General features: G+C 52.0%; 1 protein-coding gene across 3 annotated transcripts in view; it reads left to right on the forward strand.

Annotated features, from left to right (window-relative positions):
- LOC105496298 (Src like adaptor 2) overlaps nucleotides 1-20,210 on the forward strand; it is a 37,396-nt gene that overhangs the window by 2,655 nt on the left and 14,531 nt on the right. For 2 of the 3 annotated variants that reach the window (XM_071079385.1, XM_011766612.3), the window contains exons 2-5: nucleotides 3,176-3,309; nucleotides 9,711-9,810; nucleotides 11,387-11,473; nucleotides 12,317-12,420. In XM_071079385.1, coding sequence (XP_070935486.1) covers nucleotides 3,219-3,309; nucleotides 9,711-9,810; nucleotides 11,387-11,473; nucleotides 12,317-12,420 — 382 coding nt within the window. In that variant the 5' untranslated portion in view covers nucleotides 3,176-3,218. Of the gene's footprint in view, nucleotides 1-1,834; nucleotides 1,923-3,175; nucleotides 3,310-9,710; nucleotides 9,811-11,386; nucleotides 11,474-12,316; nucleotides 12,421-20,210 lie in introns of all 3 variants that reach the window. The other variant, XM_011766613.3, reaches the window with a different exon arrangement.

The following is a 20,210-nucleotide window of genomic DNA, read 5'->3' on the forward strand; positions in this document are numbered from 1 at the left end:
AGCCTCTCAAGTAGCTGGGATTACAGGCACCCACCACCACACCCGGCTCATTTTTGCATTTTTAGTAAAGACAGGGTTTCACCATGTTGGCCAGGCTGGTCTCAAACTCCTGATCTCATGTGATCTGCTCGCCTCAGCCTCCCAAAGTGCTGGGGATTACAGGAGTGAGCCACCGCACCCGGCCCAGGTATTGTTATTCCCATGTCAATGACATGAGGCTGAAGAACAGAGAGGCTGTTCCATCCGCTAAGGTAGGATCTTTACTCCCCAGACAGGACTGGCCCAGGAGGCCACAGAAATCACTCCATGATGTTGATGGACACCCATCCTCATCCAGGAAGGAGCCCACTCTGTCACCACCCCATTCAGTGAGCTCCTCCAGAGTAAGGAGCATGGGTTCCCCTCCAGGGACTGCCAGCCCTTGGCAGGTGCCTGACACAGAGCAGGAACTCCATGAATACCAGCTGAACTGGGCCAAATGTGTAATTGTGCCTTGTCCCTACTGAAAAGAATGAAACCATCTGAAAAGAAATACAAAGCTCTGCCTCCCACTCCCCAAACACTTTAATATAGTGTTTGGAAAAGTCAGCACTACCCTGGAAATCTGGGGATTTAAACTATTCTAAGGATAAGACACCTGTCCGAAGAGCTAACGGTCTCATTTAGTTAATGTGTGCTGAGTGCTTCCCTAAATGCTGAGTAATAGGCAAACAAAAGAAGTTCTTGTCCTCATGCAGTTACAGGATAGTGGCAGATTAAAGAAGTGAACTCTAAAATGAATGACGAAAACTTCCCAAGAGGCTGGGTCCCATGGCTCACACCTGTAATCCCAGGACTTTGGGAAGCTGAGGTGGGAGGATTGATGGAGCCCAGGAGTTCAAGAACAGCCTGGGCGGCCGGGCGCGGTGGCTCAAGCCTGTAATCCCAGCACTTTGGGAGGCCGAGACGGGTGGATCACGAGGTCAGGAGATCGAGACCATCCTGGCTAACACGGTGAAACCCCGTCTCTACTAAAAAAGATACAAAAAATTAGCTGGGCGAGGTGGCGGGCGCCTGTAGTCCCAGCTACTCCGGAGGCTGAGGCAGGAGAATGGCGTGAACCCGGGAGGCGGAGCCTGCAGTGAGCCGAGATCGCGCCACTGCACTCCAGCCTGGGCTACAGAGCAAGACTCCGTCTCAAAAAAAAAAAAAAAAGAACAGCCTGGGCAAAAAGGCGAGAGCCCATAACTTAAAAAAAAGAAAAAGGGCCGGGCACAGTGGCTCATGCCTATAATCCCAGCACTTTGGGAGGCCGAGGTGGGCGGATCACCTGAGGTCGGGAGTTCGAGACCACCCTGACCAATATGGAGAAACCCTGTCTCTACTAAAAATACAAAATTGGCTGGACGTGGTGGCGCATGCCTGTAATCCCAGCTACTCGGGAGGCTGAGGAAGGAGAATCACTTGAAGCCAGGAGGTGGGGGTTGTGGTGAGCCGAGATCGCGCTATTGCACTCCAGCTTGGGCAACAAGAGTAAAACTCTGTCTCAAAAAAAAAAAAAAAAAAACTTGCAAAGAGGCTGGGTGTGGTGGCTAATGCCTGTGATCCCAGCTACTTGGGAGGCTGAGGTGGGAGGATCCCCTGAACCCAGGAGTTCAAGGGTGCAATGAGCTAGGACTGCACCACTACACTCTAGCCTGGGTGACAGAGCGAGACCTCCTGGGGAGGCTTCCAGGAGAGGCCTCTGATGAAGTGACATTCAGGACGTGGTAAAGGAAACAGGGGGCTGGCCAGGGTTTTCATGTGCGTTATCTCTCGGACCTGTATGTTGAGTGTTGTTATCCCCATTTTTCAGATGAGGAAAGGAGGCACAGAGAGGGGAAGTGGCTCAACAGTCAGTCCCCCGAAGCCTTGCAAGTCATCACTGCATCATACAACCCCTGGTACTTTTTTTTTTTTTTTTTTTTTTTGAGACAGCATCTCACTCTGTTGCCCAGGCTGGAGTGTAATAGTATGATCTTGGCTCACTGTGAACTCCACCTCCCAAGCTCAAGCAATCCTCCTGCCCTCCCACCTCAGCCTCCCGAATAGCTGGAATTACAGGTGTGCACCACCACAGCCGGCTAACTTTTGTGGTTTCTTTTATAGAGACTAGATTTCGCCATGCTGGCCAGGCTGGTCTGGAACTCATAAGCTCAAGCAATCTACCCTCCTCAGCCTCTTAAAGTGCTGGGATTAAGTACTCGGCCTCTTAAAGTACAGGGCCTGGTGGCTCACGCCTGTAATCCCAGCAACTCAGGAGGCTGAGACAGGTACTCTTACTGTGACACCAATAAGTGTATCTGTGTCACCGTGGCTTGCTGTGACACCATCTCTCACGCCTGCTTAGATCCCCCTTGCAGACCTCTTTTTTTTTTTTTTTTTTTTTGAGAGGGAGTCTCGCCCTGTCACCTAGGCTGGAGTGCAGTGACTTGATCTGGGCTCATTGCAACCTCTGTCTCCCAGGTTCAAGCAATTCTATCTCAGCCTCCCTCCTGAGTAGCTGGGACTATAGGCACATGCCACCACACCCACCTAATCTTTGTATTTTTAGTAGAGATGAGGTTTCACCATACTGGTCAGGCTGGTCTTGAACTCCTGACCTCAGGTCATGCACCTGCCTCAGCCTCCCAAAGTGCTGGGATTACAGGCATGAACCACCACACCCAGCCCTCCTTGCAGACCTCTGACCCAAGCCACAGGTCCTGGTATGCCTGGAGGGAGCTCACTGTCCTGTCATTGTCCCCTCCTACCCATAGCAGAGTGTGATCCCTGGTCAGAGAAAGGGTTCTAAGTGAGCCGTAGGAAGTCAAAGGAGTGATCAACAAAGGCTAGGGGCTGGGAAGGCTTCCTGGGGAAGGAAGAATAGGATCCAAACAGGACTGACGGAGAGGAGAGGGCATAACTGCCCATGGGAGGGACCTAAGCAGAGGCCCAGAAAGAAAAAGTTGAGCCTGTTGCGGCATAAAAAAGATGAGATGTGGAGAAAACAGCGTCCAATGTGCAGGAAGCCTTCAGGGGCTGGAGCCTGGCCCCACAGGAGGGAGGTCATTCACATGCTCTGTGAGGAGATAGCCAGGGTCGATCTGGGGAGGGAGAGTTATCTGAGATTGGGCCAGAAGCCTTGGCTCTGTCCCCATCACTGTGTCTCTTTCAGATTTCCGTCGATGATGTGCTTCTGAGTGCTCTGCTGAGGAACAATGGGAAGTCTGCCCAGCAGAAGAAAATCCCTGCCAAGCCCAAGCTTGAGTCCCTCTGTCCAAGGCCAGGGACCTGTGACCACGGAAGCAGGTAAGCCTCGGGGCCTGTGACAGCCAGGCCCTTCCCACACAGTACTAGACTTCACTGCCTCTGTGGGCCTTCCTAGCCAGCAGCTCCAACACAGCATAAGCACCACTGAGGTCCTGCTGCATACCAGGCCCTGCCTACTGAGCCATACAGCAGGGTCCTACTGCTCCTATAGAGCCCAACTTAGCAGTAATAGTAAACAATGGGGTAAATGAGAAAATAGGAGAAAGCAATAGGCACTGACCAGAATATTAAACCAGGAGGCATGATAGACCCCCAGGCATTTCCCAAGGCTTCCCTCCTTCTCAACAAGTTGTTTATCCAAACACCGAGCTGGCCAGCCCCACCTCTGCAGCCCCCTAGAGCTGCACTGTCCATTGCAGTAGCCACCAGCCACACGCAACTGCTTAAATTTAAAATTTTAGGCCGGGGTCGGTCACAGTGGTTCATGCCTGTAATCCCGCACTTTGGGAGGCCAAGGCAGGCAGATCACCTGAGGTCAGGAGTTCAAGACCAGCCTGGCCAACATGGTAAAACCCTGTCTCTACTAAAAATACAAAAATTAGCCGGTCATGGTGGCAGGCACCTGTAATCCCAGCTACTTAGGAGGCTGAGGCAAGAGAATCACTTGAACCCGGGAGGCAGAGGTTGCAGTGAGTCGAGATCATGCCACTGCACTCCAGCCTGGGCAACAGAGTGAGAATCTGTCTCACAAAAAAAAAAAAAAAAAAGTCTTAAATCACCCCAGCCACATTTATTTTAAGTAAGTGCTTGATAGCACATGTAGCGAGCGACCACCTTGTTAGACAGCACAGAATTACAGAACATTTCTATTATTGTAGAAAGTTCTGCTATACTGTTCTAGTGGACCTGACAGGTACTGTGAAATTACCTGAAGTGACATTAGGGCTGTCTTTTTTATTTTTGTGCCTTTTTTTTTTTTTTTTTTTTAATGCATGATCTTGCTCTGTCACCCAGGCTGGAGTGCAGTGGTGTGATCATGGCTTTCTGCATCTCGAACCTCTCAGGCTCAAGCGATCCTCCTACCTCAGCCTCCCAAGTAGCTGGGACTACGGGCACATGCCACCATGCCTGGCTCCATTTTAAATGTTTTTGTAGAGATGGAGTCTCCCTATGTTGCCCAGGCTGGTCTTGAACTCTTGGGGTCAAGTGATGCTCCTGCCTTGGCCTCCCAAAGTGCTGAGATTTCAGGCATGAGCCACCACGCCTGGCCCTTGCCAGGACTGTCTTAATGGTAGAAAAATAGCATAGACAATGCATATCCTGAGTCTATAACCATGATTTTCTAATATAGTCTTGACTAAAACTCTCAGTTTCTAGGACAGTTGAACAATAAAAATATCCTAGCAATTCTGGTATTTTGATGTTGGAACTATGGCCCCAGGTCTATTTCTTGTTCCCCCAAACAGGCCACAAATCCTTTCTCAAGTCACACCTTGATTGGGATTTCAATAATGTATTAGGGTTCTCCAGAGAAATAGAACCAATACGTGATGTGTGGGGGGATGTGTGTGTGTGTGTGTGTGTGTGTGTGTGTATAGAGATTTTGTTTTGAGGAGCTGGCTCACACGATTGTGGAGGCTATAAGTCTGAAATCGGCAAGGCAGACTGGAGACCCAGGGAAGAGCTGATGCTGTGGTCCTGAGTGCGACCACAGTCTGGAGGCAGAATTCCCTCTTCCCCAAAGGACGTCAGTCTTGTTCTTTTATGACCTTCAGCTGATTGCATGAGGCCCACTCACATTATGGAGGGTCATCTGCATTACTCAGTCTACTGACTTAAATTCAATCTCGGCTGAGCGCAGTGGCTCACGCCTGTAATCCCAGCACTTTGAGAGGCCGAGGTGGGTGGATCACCTGAGGTTGGGAGTTTGAGACCAGCCTGACCAACATGGTGAAACCCCATCTCTACTAAAAATACAAAATTAGCCAAGCATGGTGGCACACACCTGTAATCCCAGCTACTTGGGAGGCTGAGGCAGGAGAATCACTTGAACCTGGGAGGCAGAGGTTGCAGTGAGCCAAGATCGCACCACTGCACCTGCACTCCAGCCTGGGCAACAAGAGCAAAACTTCGTCTCAAAAAAATAAATAAATTCAATCTCATTCACAGCAACATCTAGACTGGTATTTGACCACATATCTGGTTGTGTGGCCTAGCCACAATGACACATAAAATCAACTAGCACAGATAACAAGATCACACTACTTCACGGAGTATTTCCTTGCTCCCCTGGACAGAGCCTAGGGACATGTGCCTTATATGGCTTTTGTGCAAGTTTTGCTACTGGGACTTTAGTTAAATCACCTAAATTGGCTAGGGGTGGTGGCTCATGCCTGTAAATCCCAGCACTTTGGGAGGCTGAGGCAGGTGGATGACCTGAGCTCGGGAATTTGAGACCAGCTCAACCAATATGGTAAAACCCTGTCTCTACTAAAAATACAAAAGTTAGCCAAGCATGGTGGCATGTACCTGTAGTCCCAGCTACTCTGGAGGCTGAGACAGGAGAATTTCTTTTTTTTTTTTTTTTTTTTTTTTTGAGACGGAGTCTTGCTCTGTCGCCCAGGCTGGGGTGCAGTGGCCGGATCTCAGCTCACTGCAAGCTCCACCTCCCGGGTTTACGCCATTCTCCTGCCTCAGCCTCCTGAGTAGCTGGGACTACAGGTGCCCGCCACCCTGCCCGGCTAGTTTTTTGTATTTTTTAGTAGAGATGGGGTTTCACCGTGTTAGCCAGGATGGTCTCGATCTCCTGACCTCATGATCCACCCGTCTCGGCCTCCCAAAGTGCTGGGATTACAGGCTTGAGCCACCGCGCCCGGCCTAGACAGGAGAATTTCTTAAACCTGGGAGGCGGAGGTTGCAGTGAGCCGAGATCGCACCACTGCACTCCAGCCTGGGGGACAGAGCAAGACCCTGTCTCAAAAACAAAACAAAACAAAACAATACATCGCCTAAATTCCCCATCTCAAGTTTTTCATTTGTAATGTAGAACTCTCCTCAACTATGTGATAATTAAAGATGTGAAAATCTTAGCACACTGTTTTATGGAGCTGACTAAAAAAAGCAAACTTCAGGCCAGGTGTGGTGGCTCATGCCTGTAATCCCAGCACTTTAAGAGGCCAAGGAGGGCAGATCATGAGGTCAGGAATTTGAGACCAACCTGGCCAACATAGTGAAACTCCATCTCTACTAAAAATACAAAAAGTTAGCTATGCGTGGTGGTGGGTACCTGTAATCCCAGCTACTTGGGAGGCTGAGGCAGGAGAATCGCTTGAACCCAGGAGGTGGAGGTTGCAGTGAGCCAAGATCATGCCATTGCAGTCCAGCCCGGGTGACAGTGTGAGACTCTGTCTCAAAAAAAAAAAAAAAAAAGAGGCCGAGGCAGGCAGACCTGAGGTCAAGAGTTTGAGACCAGCCTGGACAACATGGAGAAACCTGTCTCTACTAAAAGTACAAAAAAAATTAGCCAGGCATGGTGGTATGTGCCTGTAATCCCAGCTACTCAGGAGGCTGAGGGAGGAGAATCGCTTGAACCTGGGAAGTCAAGATTGCAGTGAGCCTAGATCATGCCACTGCACTCCAGCCTCGGTGACAGAGTGGGACTATCTCAAAAGAAAAAAAGCAAACTTCACAGACTATGAGCCTACATTGAAGAAATAACATCACTGTGCCTACAAATATGTAGCAAAGTTTACAGCTGGACATTTCAAACAAGATTACTGGGTTCAAAACGATTAAAACCTTAGAGGTAGGCTGGGCACAGTGGTTCAATTCTGTAATCCCAGCACTCTGGGAGGCTGAGGCGGGCAGATCACGAGGTCAGGAGTTCGAGACCAGCCTGACTAACATGGTGAACCCTCATCTCTACTAAAAATACAAAAAGTAGCCAAGTGTGGTGGTGGGTGCCTGTAATCCCAGCTACTCAGGAGGCTGAGGTAGGAGAATCGCTTGAACCTGGAAGGCGGAGGTTGCAGTGAACCAAGATTGCAAAGCGAGACTCCGTCTCAAAAAAAAAACCAAACCAAAAAAAAAAAACATGCCTTAGAGGTAGATCTTGACTAATAGAACAAGGGTCACCTCACTCCTATTTCAGTTACAGAAAATGCTGACAAGCAAACACTGATGAGCCAAGACAATTCCGAGCAGATTTACTTACCTCAAAGAAAAATTATTTAGAATTGTGAGTAAATTCTGTCAACCAAGCTATTAATCTGTCACTGCAGTAAAACAGATTGAAGCACATTTTTTTCTTTTTTTTTTTTTTGGAGACGGAACCTTGCTCTGTCGCCCATGCTGGAGTGCAGTGGCGCAATGTTGGCTCACCGCAACCTCCGCCTCTCCTGTCTCAGCCTCCTGAGTAGCTGGGATTACAGGTGCCCGCCACCACGCCCAGCTAATTTTTGTATTTTTATTAGAGACGGGGTTTCTCCATGTGGGCCAGGCTGGTCTGGAACTTCCGACCTCGGGCTATCTGCCCGCCTCGGCCTCCCAAAGTGCTGGAATTAGGAGTGAGTCACCACGGCCGGTCAGTCTTGCAACCTTTTTTTTTTTTTTTCGTTTTGAGATGGAGTTTAGCTCTTGTTGCCCAGGCTGGAGTGCAATGGTGTGATCTTGGCTCACTGCAACCTCTGTCTCCCAGGTTCAAGTGATTCTCCTGCCTCAGCCTCTCAAGTAGCTGGGATTACAGGCATGCGCCACCACACCAGGCTAATTTTGTATTTTTAGTAGAGATGAGGTTTTACCATGTTGGTCATGCTGGGCTCAAACTCCCAACCTCAGGTGATCCACGTGCCTCGGCCTCCCAAAGTGCTGAGATTGCAGGCGTGAGCCCCTGCGCCCGGCCTCTTGCAACCACTTTAAATCTACCACATGCCAGGCCTTGTGACAGGACCTGGGGACACAGAAGTAGACAAGACAGGCACAGTCCATGCCTTCAGGGACAGTTGAGCCCCAGGGACAGGTGCTAAACCAATCACCAACTAGAACTTAGATTTTGGTGGCAGTATGTTTTAAGGGATTCTGACCAAGAGTGTGTGCAGAAGTGGCTGGTCAGGGAAGGCTTCCTGGAAGAAGGGACGTTTCGGTTGGGAAATGGATGAAGGTAAGTCAGCCAGGCAGAGTGAGGCCATTCAGGGGGACAGTGTAGTGTATGCAGCTGGGTGGCTGCCCCCAGGGGTGCAAGGCCAGGGCTTCCAGGAGGGAAAGGGGCCCTCCCAGGCCACATTTTCCCATTCTCATCAGAGAGCACCTGTCACAAGATGTGCATCATTTGTCCAAGCATCAGACATTTCCCTGCACTGTGGAATGGCCAGGCCTTATGCTGCAAAGACCTCAGAGGAGAGACCCCTGGGGAGCTCTCCAGGCTGGGTTCACTGCAGGGGTCTCCACATGTGTCTGGGAGGATGTGGAGGAACTAGTCCATTTCCAGAATCAGCCTCACTCTTCCCATGCCCACTTGGAGCACAGGCCCTTCAGCCCACACGGCGCCCCCACCCAACCCCCACATCCTTGTCTGCTCGTTTGCGTCCCCTGCCCCACTTCCTGGGGTCCCAGCTCCATCTTAGAGGACCAGAGTCCTCTAAGACCTTGCTTCCTACAGGGTGTCTAGGATGCAGATGGACCCTTCTTGCTGACCCTGGCTGCTTCTCATACTTAATGCGTTTATGTGCTACAAGTGTCTCAGGAATCCTTACAGAGAAAGGACAGGGGGAAGAAGGGAGGGACACTAGGGTGCAGTGAGGTGGCCTTCAGCAGCTGCTGAAAGCTGGATTTTCAGGCTACAAGGCTCGGCAGTCACAGGGAGTCTGGCTGGCCTGAGCAGGCTGCCCTCTGGGGTGGGTGAGGGCATGCGTCCTGTGCTGAGGGTGCCCTTGCCGCCTGAGGCCCAGCCTTGAAATTGGGCCTTATGGTCACCACATCCTGAGCCTCATGGCCATCATGTCCTGGGCAACATAGCGAGACCTCATCTCTACTAAACAATGGTTTTAAATTAGCTGGGTGTAGTGGTGCACACCTGTAGTCCCAGCCACTCAGGAGGCTGAGGCTGGAGGATTTGCGCCCAGGAGGTCAAGGCTACATTGAGCCTAATTTTTAGAGATAAGATCTTGCCCTGTTGCTCAGGCTACGTGCGGTGCTGATGGAGCACGACCCAATTGCAAATTTTTTCTTTCTTTCTTTCTTTCTGTCTGGGCACTGTCAGGGCCCTGCAAAGCTCTGCTGGCAAAGCTTGATTCCAGGGTGGCCCTCTTAGGAAGTGGATGGGACTCCGTCAGGGTGCTTGTGGAGGGCTGATGCTGGGAGCCAGACCCAGGCCAGACTCCACTAGACGTCACGCATGGAGCAGGGCTAGCTAAGTGGGTGACCATTTCTGTCCCTCCATCTAGAGAGAAGCAAGGCCACAGCCGTGGCCCTGGGCAGTTTCCCAGCAGGTGGCCCAGCCGAGCTGTCGCTGAGACTGGGGGAGCCATTGACCATCGTCTCTGAGTAAGTCCATGGGCACTGGGTACCTGAATATGCACTAATAGAGCCAGGCATGGTGGTGCGTGCCTGTAGTCCCAGCTGTTACTAATAGAGCCAGGCATGGTGGTGCCTGCCTGTAGTCCCAGGTGTCACTAATAGAGCCAGGCATGGTGGTGCCTGCCTGTAGTCCCAGGTGTCACTAATAGAGCCAGGCATGGTGGTGCCTGCCTGTAGTCCCAGGTGTCACTAATAGAGCCAGGCATGGTGGTGCCTGCCTGTAGTCCCAGGTGTCACTAATAGAGCCAGGCATGGTGGTGCGTGCCTGTAGTCCCAGCTGTCACTAATAGAGCCAGGCATGGTGGTGCCTGCCTGTAGTCCCAGGTGTCACTAATAGAGCCAGGCATGGTGGTGCCTGCCTGTAGTCCCAGGTGTCACTAATAGAGCCAGGCATGGTGGTGCCTGCCTGTAGTCCCAGGTGTCACTAATAGAGCCAGGCATGGTGGTGCCTGCCTGTAGTCCCAGGTGTCACTAATAGAGCCAGGCATGGTGGTGCCTGCCTGTAGTCCCAGGTGTCACTAATAGAGCCAGGCATGGTGGTGCCTGCCTGTAGTCCCAGGTGTCACTAATAGAGCCAGGCATGGTGGTGCCTGCCTGTAGTCCCAGGTGTCACTAATAGAGCCAGGCATGGTGGTGTGTGCCTGTAGTCCCAGGTGTCACTAATAGAGCCAGGCATGGTGGTGCCTGCCTGTAGTCCCAGGTGTCACTAATAGAGCCAGGCATGGCGGTGCGTGCCTGTAGTCCCAGCTGTCTGGAAGGCTTAGGTGGGAGAATCGCTTGAACTCGGGAGTTCAGGACCGCAGTGGGCTATGATCAAGCCAGTGCACTTCAGCTTGGGTGACAGCAAGACTCTGTCTTTAAAAATAAATGAATGGGCCACGTGTGCTAGCTCACACCTGTAATCCCAGCACTTTGGGAGGCCGAGGTAGGCAGATCACCTGAGGTCAGGAGTTTGAGACCAGCCTGGCCAACATGGTGAAACCCTGTCTCTACTAAAAATACACAAATTAGCCAGGTTTGGTGGCAGGTGCCTGTAATCCCAGCTACTCGGGAGGCCAAGGCAGGAGAATCGCTTGAACCTGGGAGGCGGAGGTTGCAGTGAGCTGAGATCACACCACTGCACTCCAGCCTGGGCGACAAGAGCAAAACTCTGTCTCAAAAAAATAAAAATAGATGAAGGAAGGAAGGAATAGAGATGCTGTCCTGGGAGAAGGGGCCCTTCCCCAGGTAGAAAAGCACGAGCCTTTGCTGAAGTGCTCACAGGAACCCTGTGGTGGAATTTCAGGCGGCTGGACACCCCCACAGGGAGAGGCAGTGGGTGGCCAGTGCCCTGTAGCAGGGAGCCTGGAGTCGTGCCATCTACCACTGGCCCCAGCCCTGACTCAGGAGCTACCTGGACAGGCTAATGCAGGGAAGCCTGGGAAACAGGTGGGACAGGTGGCTGCAGGACCCAGCCTGAGAGGCTCCTTGCCAACCCTGAATGTGCAGTTCCTGGGGCCTTGGCTCATCTGAAAAAGGTACCCCGACTCTTTTCTCTCTCCAGGGATGGAGACTGGTGGACGGTGCTGTCTGAAGTCTCAGGCAGAGAATACAACATCCCCAGCGTCCACGTGGCCAAAGTCTCCCATGGGTGAGTTCCCACCCCAGGCCCGCCTTGCGGAGCTTCCTGCTTTCTCTTCCCACAAGAGCTCCCCTTTAAGCGCGGCTCTGCGCTGAGCAAAGCTGAGGATGGAGGAGAATTGAACCGAGGCCCTGCCCTCAAGAGGGGCAGACAGCTCATCCTAGCACAGGTTGGCCTGTGAGACGTGGGAGCCAGGGGAGGGGCTTGGGAAGGCCCATAGAGGAGGTGTGGAGTTCTGGGCTTTGGAGGTTGCCAGGATCTCATGGTGGAAAACACTGAAAAGTCCAAATAGGAGATGGGAGCATGCCCTGTGAGCGCCTGGCACAGTGGTGCGCACCTGTGGTCCCAGCTACTAGGGAGGTTAAGGTGGGATGATCGCCCGAGCCTGGAAGGTCAAGGCTGCAGTGAGCCGTGATTGTGCCACTGCACTCCAGTCTAGGCCACACAGCAGGAGCCTGTCTCAATTAAAAAAGAAAAAAATCAGAGGGGCAGCTCTTGGGAAGGTGGGGCTTAGAAAGGTGAGTAGATAGAATCAGGGTGCTGGGGGCACTGAGCAGGGATAGCAGAGAGGCTGGGACCAACCCAGGTTACTTGGGAATGAGGTCTCCAGGCAGAGAAAGCTGAGGCTGTCCCCATGAGTTTATCCTGCCAGGGCCCTGGAGCCAGGACTAGGAGGACAAAGATGGCATGGGCCTCCGAGACCCTGAGCCCAGCTCTTTGTGGAACAGGTAGAACTTTGAGGCCCAGAGAGGGAGGGCCTTGTGAGGGTCACTCAGAGGCGGTGGTAAAATCTTGGCTTCCCTCTTCCTCCAGGCTGACCCTGTCCCTTGTCCCTCTCTCTCACTCCTCCAGGTGGCTGTATGAGGGCCTAAGCAGGGAGAAAGCTGAGGAACTGCTGTTGTTACCTGGGAACCCTGGAGGGGCCTTCCTCATCCGGGAAAGCCAGACCAGGAGAGGTGGGTAAGCTCAGCGCCAGCCCAGGCCCTCCCTGCGTGGAGGTCTCAGAAAGGAGCCCTGGCCAGGCGCGGTGGCTCAAGCCTGTAATCCCAGCACTTTGGGAGGCCGAGGTGGGCGTATCACGAGGTCAGGAGATAGAGACCATCCTGGCTAACACGGTGAAACCCCGTCTCTACTAAAAAATACAAAAAACTAGCTGGGCGAGGTGGTGGGCACCTGTAGTCCCAGCTACTTGGGAGGCTGAGGCAGGAGAATGGTGGAAACCCGGGAGGCGGAGCTTGCAGTGAGTGGAGATCCAGCCATTGCACTCCAGCCTGGGCAACAGAGCAAGACTCCGTCTCAAAAAAAAAAAAAGAGGCCGGGCGCGGTGGCTCAAGCCTGTAATCCCAGCACTTTGGGAGGCCGAGACGGGTGGATCACGAGGTCAGGAGATCGAGACCATCCTGGCTAACACGGTGAAACCCCGTCTCTACTAAGAAATACAAAAAACTAGCCGGGCGAGGTGGCGGGCGCCTGTAGTCCCAGCTACTTGGGAGGCTGAGGCCGGAGAATGGCGTGAACCCGGGAGGCGGAGCTTGCAGTGAGCTGAGATCCGGCCACTGCACTCCAGCCTGGGCTACAGAGTGAGACTCCGTCTCAAAAAAAAAAAAAAAAAAAAAAAAAGAAAAGAGCCCACAGATATATGACTGCAGGTGCGGCCCAGAAAATAGGCTTTGCCTGACTCCTCAGTCAACCAAGATTTCCTGAGCCCCAGCTCCATGTCCTGCCCATATGAGCCATGGGGGGCCCAGGCTTGGGGAGATGGAGACAGGCCATGAAAGCAGAGGAGAGGCAGCTAACTTTCGAGCAATCAAGGGAGGCTTCATGGAGGAGTGGGCCATGAGTGGAAACTTGAAGGATGTTCCCACAGGATCCCAGGCAACAAGACACATTGGTGCTGGGGTGGGCCAGGGGGCTATACCTCAGGACAATAGGAGGTTAGAAGTGAGCAAGGCTCCAGCATAGAGGCCTTGGATGCTGGGCTGAGAAGCTCAGGTTTTCTCCCAAGGCAGTGGAACTGCTCCTCAGCAGAGACACGGTGCTGGGCGTGGGCTCTGGGGGAGACGAGAGGATTCATTACAGGGACTCTCTGAGTGTGTTCTGTGGGCCACCTGCTTAGAAATAGAGGAGATGGGGGGTCAGTTTAGGGGACACCGAAAATCATCCTTCTCTGAGAGGTTCATAATCTGTGTTAACACAAGACTTCTTAAGGCATCGCGCTTGCCTAACTGGGCATTTCCCAAGTGTTTCTGAAGGCAGGAGCGTTTCATCATGCAGCACCTGTAATATTCACTCTATGTTCGTTCATTCAGCAAATGCTTCTCCAGCACCCATGATGTGGGGAGCCTTCAGGGAAGGACAGGACCTACTGTATGTGTCAGGCCTTAGGCATCTCTGCTAAGGGAGGTGGACATGGTCCCTGCTCTCAGAGAGCTCCTAGGTCACTGGAAACCAGTGTTCCATGGCACAGAATCTCTATTTGAGATTCACAGTGATGCCAGGGCTTGCCCCTCCAATGCTGAGAGCCAAGTATGATATGACTTGAGGGTGGGGCAGGCAGAAGGCCAGATGTGAAGGGCTGGAGTTCCTAGCCTTGGTGTCGAGCAGTCTGGCTGTTGTCTGCCATGTTGCTGCCATGAGAGCCTATCAGCAATAGAGCAAAAATCTGCATTTCTAAAAACGAATACAGGCGGGACACTGTGGCTCACACCTGTAATCCCAGCACTTTGGGAGGCTGAGGTGAGAGAATCACTTGTGCTCAGGAATTTGAGACCAGCCTAGCCAACATAATGAGACAACTTCTCTACAAAAAAATTTAAAATGTAGTGAGGCATGGTGGTGCCTGCCTGTAGTCTGAGCTACTTGGGAGGCTGAGGCAGGAGGATTGCTTGAGCCCAGGAGTTCCAGGATGCAGTGAGCCATGACTGCATCACTGCACTCCAGCCTGGGCAACAGAGCCAGACTCCATCTTAAAAAAATAAAAGTGAATGTGAATGGCCCACAGTAGGGATCTAGGCTCAGCCAATACATTGGCAACTAGGATTTTTAATAGAGTATAGTCTCAGAATTTCCTTGCGCTGACTAGGAGGGATTCCTCCCTCCCCAAAACACCACATGATTCTGATCTCTTGGCAAAACGTTAAAACAGTGACAGGATCTCTTGGGTCAGTAGCCAGTCAGAGCTAGAAACCCATTGGAAGTCACCTCATGGATCCTCCTCTCCCCACCGTACAGACTGAAAAACAGGCCCAAAGAGGGGTAGGGACGTGCCACATCACACATTCATGTGGGACGTCTCCCACCCCAGGTGCAGGGCCTTTTGCAATGAAAACACAAAGTTGGGCCGGGCGCGGTGGCTCAAGCCTGTAATCCCAGCACTTTGGGAGGCCGAGACGGGCGGATCACGAGGTCAGGAGATCGAGACCATCCTGGCTAACACGGTGAAACCCCGTCTCTACTAAAAAATACAAAAAACTAGCCGGGCGAGGTGGCGGGCGCCTGTAGTCCCAGCTACTCGGGAGGCTGAGGCAGGAGAATGGCGTAAACCCAGGAGGTGGGGCTTGCGGTGAGCTGAGATCCGGCCACTGTACTCCAGCCTGGGCGACACAGCGAGACTCCGTCTCAAAAAAAAAAAAAAAAAAAAAAAAAAGAAAACACAAAGTTGATTGACAGTCTCTTTGATGACCCTGCCTCCCTCTAAGCTGCTGCCCGAGTCCCTTAAGGCAGAGACAAAGAGGGACGTTGAAGGAGCAGCAGCACCCACATTTGTGTTAAACCCTTTAAGTGACTTAAAACAATGTGTGGGGATTGTACTCCCATTGTCTTCATTTTACAGATGGAAAAACTGAGGCTTAGAGAAGAGAAATAGTTTGCCTGGGGAAACACAGCTAGTAAGTGCACAGCCAGGATTCAAACTCAGCCACAGCTCCTCTCACTCCAGGCCCCCAAGAAAGGCCCACACGGGGCAGTAATGTTGGCACTGCAAGCACAGTGACAGACCAGGAAAGGAGGTTTCAGGAGCGGACAGACCTCCTGGCACCCGCCTTGATATGAACCAACTGTGAGAGGCTGTTGGGACCCTTTGTTCTCTGCCTCAGTCTCCCTCCCAGGACCCTCTCCAGCTTCTTTATGTCTCCTCCCTTGCCCTTGGGCGCTCCTGGGTTGACCTCTCTGAGGCCCCTCCTGCTATTTTCTAGGCAGCATCAGCACCCCCACCTCACATACATCCATATGCTGGTGGAGGGGCTGGGGAGGCCAGCCCAGCACAGCAGCTGCAAACAGGAAACCACAGCAGCGGTGCGGAGTGGAGCAGGGCCCCACTGCAGACTGTCCCCCGGAGCTTGAGAAGCCACAGGAAGTGCTCAGTGCTCAGCTGCCCCACCCCTGGCCCATTCTCTGGCCTGGTTCAGCCCCAAGAATATAGTGGCCAGCCCTTATGGCCACTCTGCCCCTTACCTAAGAAGGCACAGACGCAGAGAAAACCGTGTGAATGATAGAGGAGAAAGCCGTATGGATCCATGAATTTTTTTTTTTTTTTTTTGAGACAGAGTCTCACTGTGTCACCCAGGCTGGAGTGAAGTGGCACATTTTGGCTCAGTGCAGCCTCCGCCTCCTGGGTTCAAGTGATTCTCATTCCTCAGCCTCCCTGGTAGCTGGGATTACAGGCGTGTGCTACCACACCGGGGTAATTATTATTTTTTTGAGACAGAGTCTCTGTTGCCCAGGCTGGAGTGCAGTGGCGTGATCTCGGCTCACTGCAACCTCTACCTCCTGGGTTCAAGTGAGTCTCCTGCCTCAACCTCCTGAGTAGCTGGGATGACAGGCATGTGCCGCCATGCCCAACTAATTTTTGTGTTTTTAGTAGAGACAGGGTTTTATCATGTTGGTCAGGCTGGTCTCAAACTCCTGACCTCAGGTGATTGACCCACCTCAGCCTCCCAAAGTGCTGGGATTATAGGCATGAGGCACCATATCAGGCTATTTTTTTTTTTGTATTTTTACTAGAAACGGGGTTTTGCCATGTTGGCCAGGCTGGTCTCAAACTCCTGACCTTGGATGATCCGCCCACCTTGGCCTCCCAAAGTGCTGGGATTGCAGGCATGAGCCGCCGCGCCCGGCCAGAAATACAGACTTCCAACGAGAAGGCACGGTGAAGCCTCTAACGGGACCGAAGTGCTGGGATTGCAGGCGTGAGCCGCCCGCCGTGCCCGGCTGGATCCAGGAAGATCTTTAAAGATCCATAAGATCCACATAAGGCCGGGCTAGGTGGCTCAGGCCTGCAATCCCAGCACTTTCGGAGGCCAAGGTGGGTGGATCACCTGAGGTCAGGAGTTTGAGACCAGCCTGGCCAACATGGCGAAACCTCATCTCTACTAAAAATACAAAAAAATTAGCCGGGCGTGATGGCGGGTGCCTGTAATCCCAGCTACTCAGGAGGCTGAGGCTGGAGAATTGCTTGAACCTGGGAGGTGGAGGTTGCAGTGAGCCAAGATGGCACCACTACACTCCAGCCTGGGTGACAGAGTGAGACTGTGTCTCCAAAAAAAAAAAAAAAAAATCCACATAATTACTGGGACTGATTATCCAGGTCCCCATAGTCACCTCCAAAAGGGGATGGATCAATATGCAGCTCTTCTTATCAAAGAGGAAGACGAAAAACGTGAACAGGGAAAGAAAAAAAGAATTTGCCAATTTTTCAGGAAAGGTAAAGTTTTCCTGCAGATCATGGTCAATTTGTGGGACAAGAATCAGTTTAGGGGCCATGTGCAGTGTCTCACACCTGTAATCCCAGCATGTTGTGAGGCCAAGGCAGGAGGATCACTTGAGCCCAGTTCAAAACCAGCCTGGGCAACAAAGGGAGACCCCCATCTCTTCAAAAAAAAAAAAAAATTTTTTTTTAAAGTTAGCCGGGTGTGGCGGCGTGTGCCTGTTGTCTCAGCTACTTGGGAAGCTGAGGCAGGAGAATTACTTAAGCCCAAGAGGTCGATGCTGCAGTGAGCTATGATCACACCACTGGACTACAGCCTGGGTGACAGACCAAGACCCTGTCTCTAAAAAATAAATACATAAATAAATAAATTCAATAAATCAACTACTGATGCCTGTACCCCACCTCCAGGGTTTCTGACTCACTGGTCCGGGATGTGGCCTGCACACTGTAAAAGCTGCCCAGGTGATTCTGATGGGTAGCCAGGGTCAGAACCCACTAATTTAGTGGGTCTGGACCAGTGCGTGTTGGTAGTGAAATTGAGCAGAGAACATGACCATGGTTGGGGTAAATATTGCGTCATAAAACTTTTGTTTCAGATTTTTTATAAGGTGTGTCCTGGGTCACAGTGTAAACTTCTGTACTGTGGTTTGACACCGCAGTGACTCTAAGGGCCCAAGTGACCTCAGAGAACAGTGGTTCTCAGACTTGAGTGTACAGAAATCATCAGGGGAACTTGTTGACACTGTCGACTCATGGGCCCCACCGCAGACCTAACTGAATCAGACTTTTGGGGGCAGAGGTCAGAAATCTGCTTCTTGGACAAGCTCTCTGGATGGTTCTACTGTTCTCTTGAGTTTGAAAACAGAGTTCCAATCTAGGGAACCCAGAATGAAGTAATAAGAGATAATGTATTTTACAGTATGCTCTTGTCTTATATAATGGGAATTAGCCATTGACCGAGTGAGTGAGTGAGCGATGCCAGGATCAGCTTTTCATTGGCCCAAAGGCACTGATTCCACAGGGGCTTCAAGCCTGTGTGTGGACCAAGGAGGAAGGCCTGGGGCCCTGAGCTACCAGGACACTACTCAGAGTCCGGAGCGGGAAGACCCCATCTTCCCAAGTCCCTCTGGCGTACCTGGCTATATGACAGGCCTCGGGACAGCCATGGCCAGGCTCTACTCAGGCCCCAAATCTTGGTCGCTGAAGGGTGCCTGGAAGACTCTGTGGAGGTCACAGGATTGTGCAGAGGTCAGCACAGGGTTGGGGACAGGCCCCAGCAGCAGCCCCACCTGGCTGTCCTGCTGTATATCTGTTCTGCATCAGGCACTATAAGGGAGATTGATGAGCAAGACGTCGTTCCTGCCCCCGTGGGGCTCACCTCTGCCCACTTTCAGTTGGGAAACACTTACTGAGCATCTCCTCTGAGTCAGGCCTGCTAAGTCATGGCTTTTGTCCTCAGGGTGCAGACAGTGGAGGCAGCCAGATTCAGCATCCCCAAAGCTTCTCAGAGGCCTCAGCAGAGAAGGTTCAGGAGGGTCCTACTAGGCCCACTTCCCACACGCAGCTCCTGATCTGATCTCTCATAGCCCCTCCCAGCATTGTCACTGGACCACCTGACCCCAGAGGTCCCAGAGGTGATGTTGCCTACGCCTGCCGGAGCTTTCTGAAACCAGGAACTTATACTGTGCCTTTCTTTCTGGTGGGTCCTCCTCTAGGCCCCGCATCCAGCCACAGCTTCCAGTGTTCCCTCTGGACCCTCTGCCCACCAGCCACTCTGTAAACATGCCTTGTTCTTTCTACCACTGCATCCTTACACATACCCCTCCCTCCATCTGGAAAGCCTGCCCTCTGCTTCTCCTCACAGCAAACTCACACTCATCCTTCGCCATTTGTTCCAATGGGACCTTCCCAGACCATCGCCTTCCCAGACCATCGCCTACCCAGACCATCACCTTCCCAGACCATCGCCTTCCCAGACCATCGCCTTCCCAGATTATCACCTTCCCAGACTATGTCAATCTTTGTTCTCAACTCCCATAGCATCTTGAAAAGACCTCTTCTGTAGCTATAATAGGTTTATTTCTTTTCTTTTTCTCTTTTTTTTTTAAAGACAGGGTCACCCAAGCTGGAGTGCGGTGGCACTATCTTGGCTCACTGCAACCTCCACCTCCCAGGCTCAAGCGATTCTCCCACCTCAGCCTCCTGAGTAGCTGGGACTACAGGTATATGCTACCATGCCTGGCTAATTTTTGTGGGGTTTTTTTTGAGACAGAGTCTTGTTCTGTCATCTGGCTGGAGTGCAGTGGCACGATCTCGGCTCACTGCAACCTACACCTCCCGGGTTCAAGCAATTATCCTGCCTCAGCCTCCCGAGTAGCTAGGATTACAGGCGCGTGCCACCACACCCAGCTAATTATTGTATTTTTAGTAGAGACAGGGTTTCACTATGTTGGCCAGGATGGTCTTGATCTCTTGACCTTGTGATCCGCCCGCCTTGGCATCGCAAAGTGCTGGGATTACAGGCATGAGCCACTGTGCCCAGCTGTATTTTTTTTTCTTTTTTTTTGAGACGGAACCTCTGTCACCCAGGCTGGAGTGCAGTGGCACAATCTCAGCTCACTGCAAGCTCTGCCTCCCGGGTTCACGCCGTTCTCCTGCCTCAGCCTCCCTAGTAGCTGGGACTACAGGCACCCACCACCACGCCTGGATAATTTTTTGTATTTTCAGTAGAGATGGGGTTTCACCATGTTAGTCAGGATGAGCCCGATTTCCTGACCTCGTGATCTGCCCGCCTTGGCCTCCCAAAGTGCTGGGATTACAGGTATGAGCCACCGCGCCCGGCCTGTATTTTTTTTTTAAAGACGGGGTTTTGCTATGTTGCCTTGGCTGGTCTTGAACTCCTGACCTCAAGTGATTCACCCACCTTGGCCTCCCAAAGTGCTAAGATTACAGGCGTGAGCCACCATGCCTGGCCCAGGTAATTTTTGTATTTTGAATAGAAACAGCATTCTGCTATGTTGCCCAGGCTGGTCTCAAACT

This window comes from Macaca nemestrina, chromosome 15 (assembly GCF_043159975.1).
Source record: "Macaca nemestrina isolate mMacNem1 chromosome 15, mMacNem.hap1, whole genome shotgun sequence".
NCBI lineage: Eukaryota > Metazoa > Chordata > Mammalia > Primates > Cercopithecidae > Macaca > Macaca nemestrina.